Source organism: Neofelis nebulosa, chromosome 10, assembly GCF_028018385.1.
Source record: "Neofelis nebulosa isolate mNeoNeb1 chromosome 10, mNeoNeb1.pri, whole genome shotgun sequence".
Taxonomy (NCBI): Eukaryota; Metazoa; Chordata; class Mammalia; order Carnivora; family Felidae; genus Neofelis; species Neofelis nebulosa.
Genome location: NC_080791.1, coordinates 75,711,961 through 75,727,398, shown reverse-complemented (window position 1 = coordinate 75,727,398; position 15,438 = coordinate 75,711,961). Strand labels below are relative to the sequence as shown.

Sequence of the window (15,438 nt, the reverse complement as noted above, 5' to 3'; positions counted from 1 at the left end):
ATGTAGGGCATCCTAGAGTTGAGTCAACATTATCATCGAGGCCCATTTTCTTTCTCTTTTTTTTTTTAAATCTTTTTTTTTTTAATGTTTTATTTATTTTTGAGACAGAGAGAGACAGAGCATGAACAGGGGAGGGGCAGAGAGAGAGGGAGACACAGAATCGGAAACAGGCTCCAGGCTCTGAGCTGTCAGCCCAGAGCCCGACGCGGGGCTCGAACTCACAAACTGTGAGATCATGACCTGAGCCGAAGTCGGACCCTCAACGGACTGAGCCACCCAGGCGCCCCAGCGAGGCCCATTTTCTGTTCATCCTTCATCCTCTACTCAACCTTCCTCGGCATGTGGGCTTTTGAGGTGCTTTTTTTAATTGAAAAATAGTCGAAGTATTAGTTTCAGGTGTACAACATAGTGATTCACCAATCGTACACGTTATGCTACGCTCAGCACGGTTAAGTGTAGTTACCATCTGTCGCCATACAAAGTTACTACAATATTGACCATATGCCCATAGCTGGCTCATTTCATCCCTACGCCTCATTTATTTTAGAACTTATTTTATAACTGGAAAATTGTACCTTTTAATCCCCTTCCCTGTTTCACACATCCCCCCACCTACCTCCCCTCTGACAACCACTAGCTTGTTCTCTTTGATTCTACTTCTCTTTTGTTGTTGTCTGTTTTGTTTTTCAAGTTCTGCATATAAGTGAAATCATGTGCTATTTGCATTTCTCTGACTTAATGCACTTAGCGTAATTCTCTCTGGGTCTATCCATGTTGTCATGAATGGCACGAGCCCATTCCTTTTATGTCTGAGTAATACTCCATTGTGTATATATACCACATCTTCTTTATCCATTCATCCATCGATGGACATTTGGGCTGCTTCCATATTTGGCTATTGTAAATAATGCAACATAAATATAGGGATATATCTGAATTAGTGTTTTCATCTGCTTCAGGAAAATATCCAGAAGTGGAATTGCTGGATCATATGGTATTTCACCTTTTAGTTTTTTGAAGAACCTCTATACTGTTCCTTACAGTGGCTATACTAATTTACATTTCCACCAAGAGTGTACAAGCGTTCCTTTTTCTGCATCCTTAGCAACACTTGCTATTTCTCATCTTTTTGGTACTAGCCATTCTGACTGGTGTGAGGTGATAACTCATGGTTTTGGTATGCATTTCTGTGATAATTAGTGATGTTGAACATCTTTTCAGGTATCTGTTGGCCATCTGTATGTCTTCTTTGGACAAATGTCTGTTCAGGTCCTCTGCCCATTTTTTAATTGGATTATTTGTGGGATTTGTGTGTGTGTGTGTGTGTGTGTGTGCGTGTGTGTGTGTGTGTTCAGTTGTGTAAATTTTTTTTAAATTTTTTTGATGTTTTTATTTATTTCTGAGACAGAGAGAGACAGAGCATGAGCAGGGGAGGGGCAGAGAGAGAGGGAGACACAGAATCTGAAGCAGGTTCCAGGCTCTGAGTTGTCGGCACAGAGCCCGACGTGGGGCTTGAACTCACGAGCCGTGAGATCATGACCTGAGCCGAAGTCGGACGCCCAACCAACTGAGCCACCCAGGTGCCCCAGTTGTGTAAATTCTTTATATACTTCGGATACTAACCCTTTATCAGATATATCATTTGCAAGTATTTTCTCCCATTCAGTAGATTGCTTTTTTGTTTTGCTGATGGTTTCCTTCACTGTGCAGAAACTTTTTTTATTTTGGCGTAGTCCCAGTTGTTTAATTATGCGTGTTTCCCTTGCCTCAGGAGATATATCTGGAAAATGTCGCTATGGTCAATTCTAAGAGATTATTGCCTGTATTTTATTTTAGGAATTTTATTGTTCTGAGTCTTACATTTGGTTTTTAAATCCATGTTGAGTCTACTTTTGTATATGGTGTAAGAAAGTGGTCCAGTTTCATTCTTTTGCATTTGTTGAAGAGACTGTCTTTTCCCTATTGTATATTATTTTTGTAATTAATTAATTAAATAATTAATTACTTAATTAAAGTATTAATTAATTACTTAATTAAATAATTACTATAGAGAGAGAGAAAGCGGAGAAGGGGCAGAGAGAGAGGGAGAGAAAGAGAATTACAAGCAGGCTCTGCACTGTCAGCACGGAGCCGATGCGGGGCTTGAACTCACCAACTGGGAAATGTGAGATCATGACCTGAGCTGAAATCAAGAGTCAGATGCTTAGCTGACTGAGCCACCCAGGCTGTTGTATATTCTTATCCCCTTTGTCACAGATTAGCTGACCGTATAAGCGCGGGTTTAAATTTTTTTTTTTTTTTTATGGTGGCAAAATGGCTGTTGCAGTTCTAAGCATCACTTCACATGACAGCATTCATAATAGAAAGTAAGAGGGACAACGGCAAAGGGAACTTTTTTTCACACACAAATCTCTTTTACCTTGGAGGCAAATCCTTCCCAGAAGCCTCCAGCCGACATCTGACGTCTCATTGGACAGAACTGGACCCTTGTGCATCATAGGCAAAGCAGCTGTCAGTTTGGCTTTGGCCAATTATGATCAATTTCTGTGTTTGGGCACATTGTTGCCTGAAGAAAATTGGAAGTCTGTTAGTCAAAAAGGGTAGGAGAAGGATTGGGCAGACAACCACCAGGGTCTTCTGCAGCAGCTAAGAACTTAAGTCCTTCTTTCTGTTCCTAACTTTGCCCTCCAACTCTACCTCATCATTGCATTTGGTCTCTCTTCAAAAAACTTCCCTCTTCATACACTGATCAGAAAGCTTTCCATTGACTTTTTGCAAAACTCCTTACCCCTAGGGAAAAGTCTTACGTCAGTTCTAGCCTTTTCTCCTTCTGTTTTACATGACCATCCCTTCCCTCAACCCTGAAGGAGGTAAAGAGGCATCTGTATGACAAATGGGGCAGGTGGGGTGCTCCAGGTCTAGGAAAGAGAACTTTGATGCTCTCATTTTTCTCAAGTCCAGGAAGAATCTTTTCAAATCTAAACTTTATAAGGGGGAGTTCACCTCTTCATTCTCCCAATTGTTCTGTTAAGCAACGTTGAATCAAATACTGTCACGCACGCACTTGTCTCCTAATGACAGACACGACCTCTCAGAGGCAGTCCAGTAGAAACCTGAATTCTAATGCCTCTGGGGGTCAGGCAGGTGACAGAAATCAGTGCAGAGGGCTCTGGTGGGGACCCTGGTGAGTCGCAGAATGTGGAGCACACTGAACAGGTTAAGTCCTGTTTGCTCTAGCTGATTGTTTCCATGTGGGAATGTAGGTCAGCCTGCCTGGTTTTTAAGAGAAGCTGGAAATCTAGAATTTAAGTGCATGTTCCTAATTAAAAAAAAAAAAAAACAAAAACTGGTGAGGACACATATCTGTGGGTGATTGCAGGATTTTAAGCCACTGGGTTTGGAGACCTTGTCTACGTCTCTACCTAGAAGTCTCTATGACATCGCGTATACAGAACCGTGGACACTTCCTCTACTTTCCCCCAGCTTCTTTAAAATGGTCCCTTTTATGCCCGCCTGGCAAAGAAAGAGGCTCATGGCTGAGTTGTATGTGTCTGAGTAATGACACTCTCAGCCTTTTGTTATCGAAACGGACTTGCAGATTTTCGTTTCTTTCCATTATGTCATAATATATCACCACTAGTATTTCTTTTGATGCGCAGTTTTTTTTCTGGACTTAGCCAAAAGGAGCCCCTTGAAGCTGGCTCCTGTGTCCCTTAGATATGTCTCCAACGGTTCTTGAGCACCGGGCTTACCTTGTCATTTTTCTGCGCCATGCCTGAAATCAGCCACTTCTCCAAGAAGCTCAGGTTTATTTTTTCTTAGTGGAGGATGGTATTTAGAAATCAACATCTGGCTGCTAAGTGTGCTTAGTTGTACGATAATATCAGTGTTTCTATGCCCTTTCCTTAGAGAGTTTTGGCAAGAAAGGCAAGCCAGCCGGACGGAGGATTAGCATTGCCTGGGCTTTGCTGCCCCCTCGTGGCCACTGTGAAGGGTAATAAGCCGCCCATAACCGCAGCCTGCAATGCAGGAGCTGGGAGAGGTCAGCTGTCCCAGACACATTCTAATTCCCCAGTACCAAGGGGAGGCCACAGTCTGTTTCTGTCCTGCTTCCTGGGCTAGTGGTGATGAGCCACACTAGGAAACCACTGAGCTAGTCTAATCCTTCCATTAGACAAATGAGAAAACCATGGCCCCGAGAGTCGGTGGGACATCTCTAAGGCAGACAGCCAGAGTAGGAGCCAAAGACTCAGGTCTCTCCACCCTGACACTCTTTCCACTGTGTCCTGCCTGAAGCAATCCTGCCAGGCAAGCTAAACCCTGGACTCACCTGCCAACCAGGGTGGGGATCCCTCTGTTGCTACCGTGTCAGGTGGCCCTCCAGCTTTCGCTTGGACTCCCATGAGGATGGTGAACCCACTGTCTTAAAAAGCAGCCTCTTCCCTGTTTGTGACAGTAGGAAGTCTCCACTTGTCTGGAGCCCCGCACGCCTCTCTGCATCCTCCCCTTTTGCACCCAGTTCCAGGCTCTGAGGCCCCACAGCCCCAGCCTCTGACACTGCAGAGATCGCAAGGCCAGAAAAGGCCGAGCCCGGAGGACAAGGAAAATGGAGGAAGTGCTTCACGGCATTGGCGCGGTCTGCACACATCACCCCGCTGGCTCCTGCAAGACACGTGTGGTTAGTCCCCTTTCACTCAAGGGGGGCTGAGGCCTCGGGAAGTGGCATTAACCTGTCCAAGTTCCCACGTCCATCAGTGTCAAAGGTGTAGGAAAACCGCGCCCTCGATTTACGGATTCAGGAACCAACTTCTGAGAATTCAAACCATGAGCCAGCGGTGGGATCAGGGTCAAAACCTTCCTCTGTTCATTGTCAAGAGCCGCATTCTGGCTTCCCTGCAGCGCTCACTGAATGTGGTGGCCAGGCGGGCCGCCTGGAGTAGAGTAGTGTTTACTTCCTCAAAACCTCATTTTGAAGTATAACACTCGCAGAAAAGAAGGTCACAAAAAATAAAGACACGCAGCCCAGTGAACTCTCACAAAGCAACTGCCTGTGGGATCACCATCCAAGTCAAGAAGTAGGATGATGCCAGCAGCCCCGAGGCCCTTTACCCCTGCCGACCCCAGCCCCTGCTCTCTGTATAGTTTTAGCATCTACACACGCACCCACCCCTGAATGGTGGTGTGCACTTCATATAAACTGAATCATACTTTTGGCATCCTTCTGCGTCTGGCTGCTTTCACTCAACATTCACTCAACATTTATCTACAAATATTTTCACTGCTGTGTGACACAGACCTATCGCGATTTTATTTGTCTTCCATGGCCAGTGGACGTGTGTGGATTGTTCCCATGGTTTGTTATGGTAAATATTAGAACTGCTATTAACAATTGTGTGTATATTTCTTTATACGTAAATACATGTGTGTGCATTGCTGTTCGGCATATAACTATATCGATCAGCGAGAGTTGCCATAATGAAGTACCACAAACTGGCTGAAAGCAACGGAAATGTATTCCCTTCTATTTTGGAAAGCTGAAAGTCCAAAACTAAGGTGTCAGCAGGGTCAAGTTCCCTTTGAGACTCCAGGTAGAATCTTGCCTCCATCAGTCCTTAGTGCTCCTCGGCTTACAGCTACACCACTCCTGTCTCTGCCTCCATTTCCACATGGCATTCTTCCCTCGTATCTTTACACGATCTTCTTATGAGGACGCCAGTCATACTGCCTTAAGGGCTCACCCTACTCCAGTATGACCTCATCTTAATTAATCACATCTACAAAGACGCTAGTTCTAAATAAGGTCACATTTGGAGGTTCTGGGGGTGAGGACTTCAACATATCCTTTCATGGGGCACAATTCAAACCATAATAGCAAGTAAGAGTGGAATTGCTGCATTGGCTCATCCGATTCTGAGAAAGGACGCAAGTGTAGATAGCTGAATTGTCCTGTGGTGTCAGGAAGCACAAATGAGGGTAGGGCTGGGACCAAGGTGAGGTAAGTGAGCTGTCCGGGGTACAGAGTTTAAGGCAGACGCACTCTCAAGGGTATGCCCTCGCTCCGTCATCCTCAAGCAGCCCCGAGGGAAGGAGGAGACAGATGTGACAAGGAAGAGGGAAAGCCAATAAAGAGCTCCTTAACTGCCACTGTGGGCAATTGGGACTCAGTCCCATTGGGAGCTTCAAAACAGCCCTGGAGACCGTGCCTCCCACTTATCCCACAGGATGGGAATGCTGGGTGTTCTCCCACCAACTCCTATACCTTGTTGGTTGCAGGTTGTTCCGCAGGGCATTAAATCTCCCGTGGGCTGCTCTGCACTTGGACTGAAGAAGCTTCAGCGGCACTGGAGAAGGGTGTCAGGGGAGCGGGGACACTTGGGGGCTTGTGGCGGGATGCCGTCAGCACGCCAGTTGTCCACTGCGGGCTCGGATGAACTCAGGGGTATGGATTGAAGCATCAGCAGTGTCTGCTACAGCTCATGCCTTGCAATGTTCTCACAAAGAGAACAACGTTCTCGCAAGAGAACGTTGCAATGTTCTCTTGCATGTCTCACTCGGTGCATCGAGCCTGTTCTGTTGCTGACAGTCCAAGGTCATTGCTCGTCACAATCTCTAAAGAGAACACTTCCGGTGGGAGAGTTAGTGGAACATGCTAACAGCTGGTCCTTGGGCCATCACTGATACTCAGCATCTCTTTTCTCAGTCCTGCTTTCTGTGTTACCCTCAGCCAGCGCTTCCTTCCTGAAGGGTCTGAGCAACTAACTTGGCCTTGCTGGGCTATGCTGGCTGCAAATGCCCATTCACAGTTATCACCAGGCAGGGACATACTTGCCCCTGCTCCCATTATGCAGCCCTAGCTCTTCGTGATAATCAGGGTCAGTTATCCTGCCAGCACAGTACCTCCAGTCACTTAGCACCGGAGGTCCCAAGTGGTCCGGTAGCAGAGGTAGTTTTAAATGCAGTGGTAGAAGAGAAGTATCCCTCCTCCCACCTTCCCCTGTCTGCCCACACACACGAGGGACAGGCACCTCTAATTTTGCAGAGCCTAAAGTTGTAGGACAGGAAGTAAAAAATTCCCTAAGCGGGTTGCTGGAGGGGCCACTCCCACTTCCACTCCTCATTCCCCAAACTCATGTATTCTATTTTTAAAATTTTTAATGTTTATTATTTTGAGGGAGAGAGACAGAGTATGAGCAGGGGAGGGGCGGAGAGAGGGGGAGACACAGAATCTGAAGCAGGCTCCAGGCTCTAAGCTGTCAGCCCAGGGCCCATCGCGGGGCTCAAACTCGTGAGCGGTGAGATCATGACCTGAGCCGAAGTCGGACGCTTAACCGACTTAACCTGAGCCACCCAGGCGCCCCGCCCCGCCCCACCAAACTCATGTATTGGGTGCCAGCAACAGATAGTGGACAATGGTTGCAAATGTACTGTTTCCTGGAAAACAATGCTCTGACACAGAATGCCTTTCCCAAGCTGGTGTCCTGAGTCTTTAAGAGGATAGTTCAACCTCCAGCTTTACAGTAGGGATCAGTAGATCCTACCGTCATGAGTCCTTGGTCAAGTTCCCTTCTCCATGAAATAGGTCCTTTGGTCTGAGATGTTGTTCACAACTCCAAGTAGGAAAGCAAGCATGCGTTGGGCTTATTTGGGGAACGTCTATTCTATCTTCTTGAACTATTGTCAGCTTTATAGTCAGTCTTGATATCTGGTAGAGAGATCTCTCAGTTTTCTTCTTCGTTGGCTACGCTTCACCATTTGCATTTCAAAATACATTTAAAATCATCTTGTCAATTCTGTAAGACTGTGTTGAGCTTTTGAGTGGGACCTCATCAAACTATAGTCCATTTTGGAAAAACTGACCTCTTTACATTAACTCTTCTAATCCGCACACATAATAGGTATCTCCACATTTCTTTGGGTCTTCCTCCATTTCTCCCAACAATGTTTTATATATTTCTGTAGAGAAGTCTTTCACATCTTACATTCTTTTCCAAGGTATCAGATATTTTCGATGCTCTGAAACTGGTACCTTTTCAGTTTTTAAACTCGGGCTGCATATAGATGTTGATTTAAAAAAAATTTTTTTTTCGGGGCGCCTGGGTGGCTCAGTCGGTTAAGCGGCTGACTTCGGCTCAGGTCACCATCTCGCGGTCCGTGAGTTCGAGCCCCGCGTCGGGCTCTGTGTTGACAGCTCAGAGCCTGGAGCCTGTTTCAGATTCTGTGTCTCCCTCTCTCTGACCCTCCCCTGTTCATGCTCTGTCTCTGTCTCAAAAATAAATAAACGTTAAAAAAAAAAAAATTAAAAAAAAAATTTTTTTTCCAAGTAGGCTCTACCCTCGATGTGGGGCTTGAACTCACAACCCCAAGATCAAGAGTCACCTGTTCTACTAACTGAGCCAGCCAGGCACCCCTGTTCAGTTGATTTTTGTGTACTGACTTTGTATCCAGCAAATGTAGCCAACTCATTATTTCTAATAATCTGTGAATTCTTTCAGATTATCTAACTGCATAGTGTCATCTGTGAACAAAAAGGGTAATTTTTCTTTCTATTCCTTTTGCTTCACTCTGCTGATTATGGTTTCTACTGTGATATTAAGTGGTGACAGGCACTTGATCTGCCTCCCACACAGGAAAACATTTGACATTTTATAATTAAATACGATTTCTGGGGTGCCTGGCTAGCTTCGTGGGTGGAGCATGTGACTCTCAATCTTGGGGGTGTGAATGCGAGCCCCATGTTGGGAGTAGGGATTACTTAAAAATTAAACGATGCTGTCTATAGTTCCTGCTTTTGAATATTCCTTGTAAATATTTAAGACGTGCTGATGGCAGCCTTGTGAGAAACTCCGAATCAGATGACCCAGCCACGCCACATGTGCTTCACACAAACTGAGAGAAGATGTTCGTTGCCTGAAGCTGCTAAATTCTGAGGGTGATTTGTTACACAGCAATAAGTAACAGGCGCGGAAGGGATGTGTAAACCTCCCCCTCAAAGTCCAACCTAAGAGACTAGCATCATGTGGCACAAAGGGCGGGGGTTTTAGAACCAGACACACCGAGAACTCCATTTCTACAATACGGTAAGTCCTGTAACGTTACTCAGCCTCAGGTTTCTCCCTGTGAAACAGAGTCAAGAGCGCCCACCTCTTGGAGGTGCTATGACTGTGCGTGATGAAGTGAGGTTCTCGGTACGGCGTCCAGCACACAGGAAAGACTTCAATGCGCAGCTCCGTTCCTTCTTCCTTTTTGAAGTCCTCCAGCTAATCACGTCCTTTATATACGCCGACCCCACTTCCTAGAGAACATCAGAAACGATTGTGTAGCCACGGGTAGAATATTTGATGTGGAAACGCTCAGAAACCAGGAGATCTAGTTGCCAGACCACTGTACCAGCTCCCCTTCGTTTTTTTGGACCGGCATTTAAAACTGCCTCTGCTAAACATCTGGATTCTCTCTCCCTGGCTGGGCCACTGCAGTGCATTATAGGAGCGGTGCCTTAGGAGTTGGACACCTCACATGGCTAGCAGTTGAGCTAGCTGTGTAGAATCGGGTTCAGAGCAAAACCAAAGGCCTCACTTCAAGCCTTTAAAATTTTTGTTGTTGCTATTAAACGTGAATGCTAAGGCGTGATATCATCTCCCACCGCCTGTGCTCTGCAATGCACGCCAGCTGCTGCGTGGAATGGGGCCCCTCAGAGGCGGCCCAGAGAGGCAGGATATGGATTGGGAAGATGAGGCTGAAACTCCCAACTCCCACACCTCTTAGCCGACAGGATCCTTGGCCAATTGTTTTCTCTGAGCCTGGTTTTTTTTTCATTTGTAAAATGGAAGAATATTTACCTCCTCGGGGTCATTTTGCAGGTTATATTGGGGCGCTTGGGAAAGCAAGTTGACCATTAATAGGTTCTCAATACATTAAAAAAAAAAAAATCTTTCTTGTGCCAAGGAGTTGACCGGGGGTCCAGCTGGAGACTGATCTAGCTTGCTGCTCAAGGTGTGGTGTAGGGCCCACAGCACTGGCACTGCCTAGAAGGAGGTTAGAAATTAAGAACCTGGCCCCACTCTGGACCCACCAAATCGGAATCTTCATTTCCACAAGATCCTCAATGATTCATAAAGGTGGAGAGGAGTCTGGAGCTTTACATTTCCAAAAAGCGCCACACAAGTAGTCACTTAGATGAGAAACTGAGAAGAGGTAGGGTGTTGATGACATAGCGGCAAAGATAGGTTTGCAAGTGTTTTGGGCTCTCCCTGTTTGCTGCACCCAAGGAAGAATGGCTTCCTGTTGGAATGAAATTGAACTCTGACCAGGACTTCCTCCAGCACAGAAAAGCCAAACCACGAATCTGAATAAATAAGCATCAATTTTATTGAATCATGAATAATTTAAGACTGGTACAATCATCAGCTTTATTCTCTATGACGTGGGGCATGATCTCCAGTAGATCATTGGCAAATCCAAAAACCTCATGACAAATGAAAATTAAATAGGGAGGGAGGGAGGGAAGGAGGAAGGAAACATACCGTACACAAAATACTCAATTCCTAGTTTTCTCTTTAAAAATGGCTAGAAAAAATTCATCAAAATGCAGCACTTTAATCAATTATTTACAATTTCTATGTTACAATGAAAAAATGTACATCTTATAGGACATATTTCATAAACTGCTCCACTGGAAACTAGATTAAAACAGCAAACCTTCCATTTAATATCCACAAAGTTGGATTAGTTTTTCCTTTTGAAGTAGATTCGCCACGATCAAATTTGAATACACAGAATTTTGAAGTTGAAGCATCAACAGTAAAATAAAAAATGTCCCCAAGACACAACAAAGGTCTAGGTAAGTCTCGTTCCTTGTCCCACCCCTACCCCACCCCCAAATTTAAATTAAAAGATATTCCCCTCTCATTTATGGCCTGTATAATTCTTGGCAGTTTGGGAAGAAGACTTTTGGCTTCCATTGGTAACTCAACATAAATGTTGCATAGAATTTCATACATTTCAAGATTAGCCTAACTGTAGAAAAAGGCAAAATGGAAGCATTTTGGACAGAGCCCTAAATGAGTACAAAGTCACTTTGTCAAAGGTGAGTGACACTAAAGTAAAATATGGCCAAAATAAGAATTGTGCATATCAGACAACCCTGCTTCCCGAAACTTTAGGAAGGACACCGAGTTGTGAATCACACAAGGGCTACGCTACTTGAAATCACCAGTCACTAGTCAGGCAGCACCAGGGACAGAGATCTTGGTTCTGAGCCTGGACCCAGTGGGAGGGAAGTCTGTAGGAGAGGGGAGAAGAGAAAGAGAAGGTATCACTAAAAAAGAAAAAAAAAAAAGTTAAAAACTTTCAAACAATATTGACAGGTGTCTACTCACAAGGTGACTGGGAAAACTGCCCCCAAGGAGAAGTCCATTTTACCTCCTCCCAAATTCACAGTATGAGCGTGTAAGGTCATCGTTGGGAAACAGATTGAGAAGGACCACTCTTCAGGTTTACCAGAAGGCTCAGGGTGTGGCCCGTGGTCACAGGCTAAATTCATGGTTTCAAATTTTTATGGAGAAAAAAAACCAACAACAACAACAACAACAGAACAAGACACACACACCCAGATGGCTAATGAAGGCTGCGCACAAGAGAGTCTGAGTTTACGGTGAATAAAGCAAGGTCGGCACGGAGAGGTTTTCCGTTCACCAGCTAGTGGGACACATTCTCCTTTTCCTTTAAGGAGGAAGAAAATGGTGTCGTCCAATATCATGTGAGCAGTTTCAGGTCAAGTTCTTGTGATAAGAAAATGAAAGTGTATAGAGATGGACCTTCAGAAATAGGAATGGGAAAGATGGAATAAAAACCCTGATCGTTAACAGAGACACCCCCACTGGGGTCCAATAAAGATTCTTTTTATAAAGCAGAAACAAACAACTTAAAGATTTACTACTCTCCGTAAAGAAAATACCAGTATGTTGAAGACGCATACTAGCAGGGTGTGTATCAGCAATGTCATGTGAACTTGTAGGAACTTTTGCCTTTTCCTGCACAAGACAGATCATTGTCCAGTCAGAGTGTTAGCTGGAGACTGAGAAGAACCTAAAAAAAAAAAAAAAATGCATCTTTTTTTTTTTTTTTTCTTTCTTTTTCTCATGGTCACACATCCATACAAATGAGTCTTTTGGATGAGAAAAGTCACAGCAACTTGAGTCCTCCTAATGGGTAGATGACTTTTTAGCCCTGTTTGCTGATGGGGAAAACAAAAAATGGACCCCAGGCAGGCACAACACTTGTAAATGAACACGGTTAGTACAAAACCAGTAAGGCATTGCTTTGGGAAGGTCAGCACCGAAGAGGTCAGGCAAGACTCGTCCGGACAGAGGCCGGGGCTTCTGGAAAGGAGCGGCCGCCGGCCCCTTGCTGAGTTGCGTCGCGTTGGTTCTGAGGAAAGTGCAAGTCTTTTGCGAGGTGACCTCAGCACCCCCACCTGAGGCTGGGGCTGGCACGCCTGAGGTGTCAATGTGCGTTCTGAAGCCTCAAGGACGAGAAGGAAAGGCAAGGTCCCGGCTCACCCGCGCGTGGAGGATGGGGTCCTGGTCCACCAGGAAGGACACAACCACCCCCCGGCCACAGCAGGAGGCGGCGAGGTGTAAAACCGTGAGGATGGACAACTGAAAAACCAGAACTCAGCAGGACCAAACCGAAACTCAACTCCTGCGGTTCTTTCTTTCACCAAAGGACTGATTCTGACCAAAGGGGTGGGGCTGGGGTTGGGGGGTGGGGGGAAATCTTCAAAATCAAAGAGTCAGAAAGGGGGAAACTCAACCTCACTGGCAAAGGGGTAACCAGTTCTCCAAAATAGACCAATTCTCACTGTACACAGTGTTTGCAGAAAGAAAAACCTGATTCATTTCTAGAGGAGGAGGAAGTAGACACGTGCTGTCTGCGTTGCGGCCACATCAGCTCACGCACGCTCCGCTCACGCGTAGGGATCGACTGGAGGCTGACGGATCTGAAAGGTGTGGTTGAACTGGAACAGGCAAAATACCTCTCGGGTAAGGAGAGCACCATTTAAAAAAGCAAAACAAAACAGCAAGCGCGCTTTGCTTTTCCCTAAGGTTTCCCTGTGTTGTAGCTCTGTAGTGCCCTAGTTAACACAGTTCTCTTCCGGGGTCGGCAGGGTCGAAGGCGGGGAGGCAGATGCGGGGGTGCTGGCGACACCACCCGGTTGCGGTTTCTGTGCTGAGTGGAAGCTAGGGAGTCCACATTTCCAGCTTGGTTCTGGCCTCTTCTGCCCAGGGCAGCTCCTTGGCAGGATGCTGTTTGGTTTCAGAGCTTCTAGTGGGTTCTTGGTTTCCTTTTTTTTTTTTTTTTCTTTTATAATCTTTTCATTTCAACGGTGATGATCCTTTCCCGAGAAGTATCTTCAGTGTCTTAGGGAGGTCACAGCAACAAGGCAAACGATAATTAAAATAAACGGAAGATAGTGCCGTTCTCACTGTGGAAGGAAGCGGTCCCAAGGCGGCCGGCCCGGGAGGCCTGCCCCCGGGGCCAAGGCTGGAGGATGAGGGGTCTGGGTATCCCTGCAGCTCTCATGCTGCGGCCGGGGGTGGGGGTGGGGGGGCTGGCTCAGGAGGGCATGTTCAGGATGGTGCAGGGGATGCAGGTGGAGCAGGGCAGGGATGGGGGGAGGTGGGCGGGCTCCATGGCTGGCCCCTGTCACAGAGTAGACTCTAGGGACGAGTCCAGGATATCATCGTGATGGCTGTTGCTGTTGGAGTCGCTGTCATAGCTCTGGGGGCTGGAGTAGTTGGCCGCCTCCTGCAGCCTCATCAGCATGTTCATCTGGGGAGAGAGGGAGAGCATGAGCAGCTTTCAGTCTGGCAGCTGCCCACCTCTGGCCTTTTCCAAGCTCACGTTACCTCCTCCACACTCGCTCCGGGTTGCCGCCCATAGTGGGGGCTGTGGACACAGGTGTGGGCTATGGGCCAGGCTTCCAGGGTTCAAATCCTGTCTTTACCACTTACTAGTTGCATAAGCATGGGTAAGTTACTCAACCTTTTTGTGCCTTAGTTTCTTCACTGGCCACAGGCGAACAATAATCGTACCTGTCCCACAACGTTATGGTGTGGATTGAGTTCACATATGTAGAGCACAGAAAACAAAATAGGAAGTCGTCTATGAACACAGGATTTATTTTTTATTTGGAAGGGACACACCTTACTCAAACACGGGCCTCAAACTGGATAAAGAGGCCAGTCCAGCGTCCCTGCTGCTGACATATGACGCACACGGCTCCCCATTCAGGGAGCATCCAGCCCATGGGTGCATCTGGCTCTGGCCAGAGGGCAGCCCGGAGCCGGCCGTGTGCCCGCTCCTGTCAAGGCCGCCACGGGAGAGAAAGGTCAGCACCGGTTACAAGCAGAGCCACGAGGCACACAGAAACCTGGATTCCAAGTCAGAGAACTCCGAACAATTACCTAAGATACCTGAGCCACCAGTTCCTCATCGATAGAGTGGAGAGAACAATAGCGCCTGTGTCTCAGAGGGTTGAAATAGGGAACAAGATGACGTGATGTGCATCAGACCCTCAGAATAGGGCCCGGCGCCTGGTTAAGTGCTCAATAAACGAGATCTGCAAGTGCCATCCTTTGCCTTAAAGAGCTTGAAGGGTGTTCCTCCAACCTTCCCTGGTCTATACTCTATTGGTCATTTGTTTAGGAGTGAAGGGGGGAATTGGGAACTTACTTGCAACCGCCAATTGGGTATTTTATGTTCTATGCAGCAAGTAAGTTAGAAAGTAGGGTCTCTCTGAGCTAAGGCCAGGACGTGATGCAGCTGGGCAGGAAATCCAGCTGCTTCCTCGCCAGCTGGCCCTCAGGATGCTGTGCGGCGTCCTAGGGTGAGCCAGGGCACGGGAACACCATCTGCTAGTGCCTACCGGCAAAGCCGAGAGGGGGGAAGAGATGGAGCTGTGGCACCATGGACGATCGTTTGCGGCCGTGATTCCTCACTCATCAACCACCCCCACCCCCCACCCCCGGCACTTACAGCAGGTGTTCTGGAGCAAAAACCAGTCAGTCCTGTTCTCTTGGAGGTCTCAGTCTCATGAGGGAGACAGACCAGGACACAAGAGAGCTATTCTAACAGAGATCTCTGGCGCTGGGCAGGGAGAAACAGCAACTATAAAGTGGGGGGAACGGAGCTGGCACAACTCCCTTCTGAGGGCCCGGGGTTGGAGGGAGAATTCTGGGTAACTGTTCCAAGAGCTCCGGGTTTTACCTAAGTCCCCTCAGGTTTAATCAGGGACACAAATATTCCTGGGTAAGAAAAGAGGGTCTGGGGATGAGGGAGCCATTCCTCCCTCTAGATATCTCCTAAGTTCTCTTCTATTCCTGAGGGAAGATCTCATGAGCCTGCAGCCACAAAAAGCTCGCCATGACTCTGGCTTTC

At 46.8% G+C, this 15,438-nt stretch overlaps 1 protein-coding gene across 14 annotated transcripts in view; it reads right to left on the bottom strand.

Moving 5' to 3' along the window:
• Positions 1-10,341: 10,341 nt before the first annotated feature.
• NAV2 (neuron navigator 2) overlaps positions 10,342-15,438 on the bottom strand; it is a 741,392-nt gene continuing 736,295 nt past the window's right edge. For 13 of the 14 annotated variants that reach the window (XM_058688453.1, XM_058688452.1, XM_058688443.1 and 10 more), the window contains one exon: positions 10,342-13,830. In XM_058688453.1, the coding sequence (XP_058544436.1) occupies positions 13,705-13,830 (126 nt within the window). In that variant the 3' untranslated portion in view covers positions 10,342-13,704. The remainder of the gene's footprint in view (positions 13,831-15,438) is intronic. The other variant, XR_009249837.1, reaches the window with a different exon arrangement.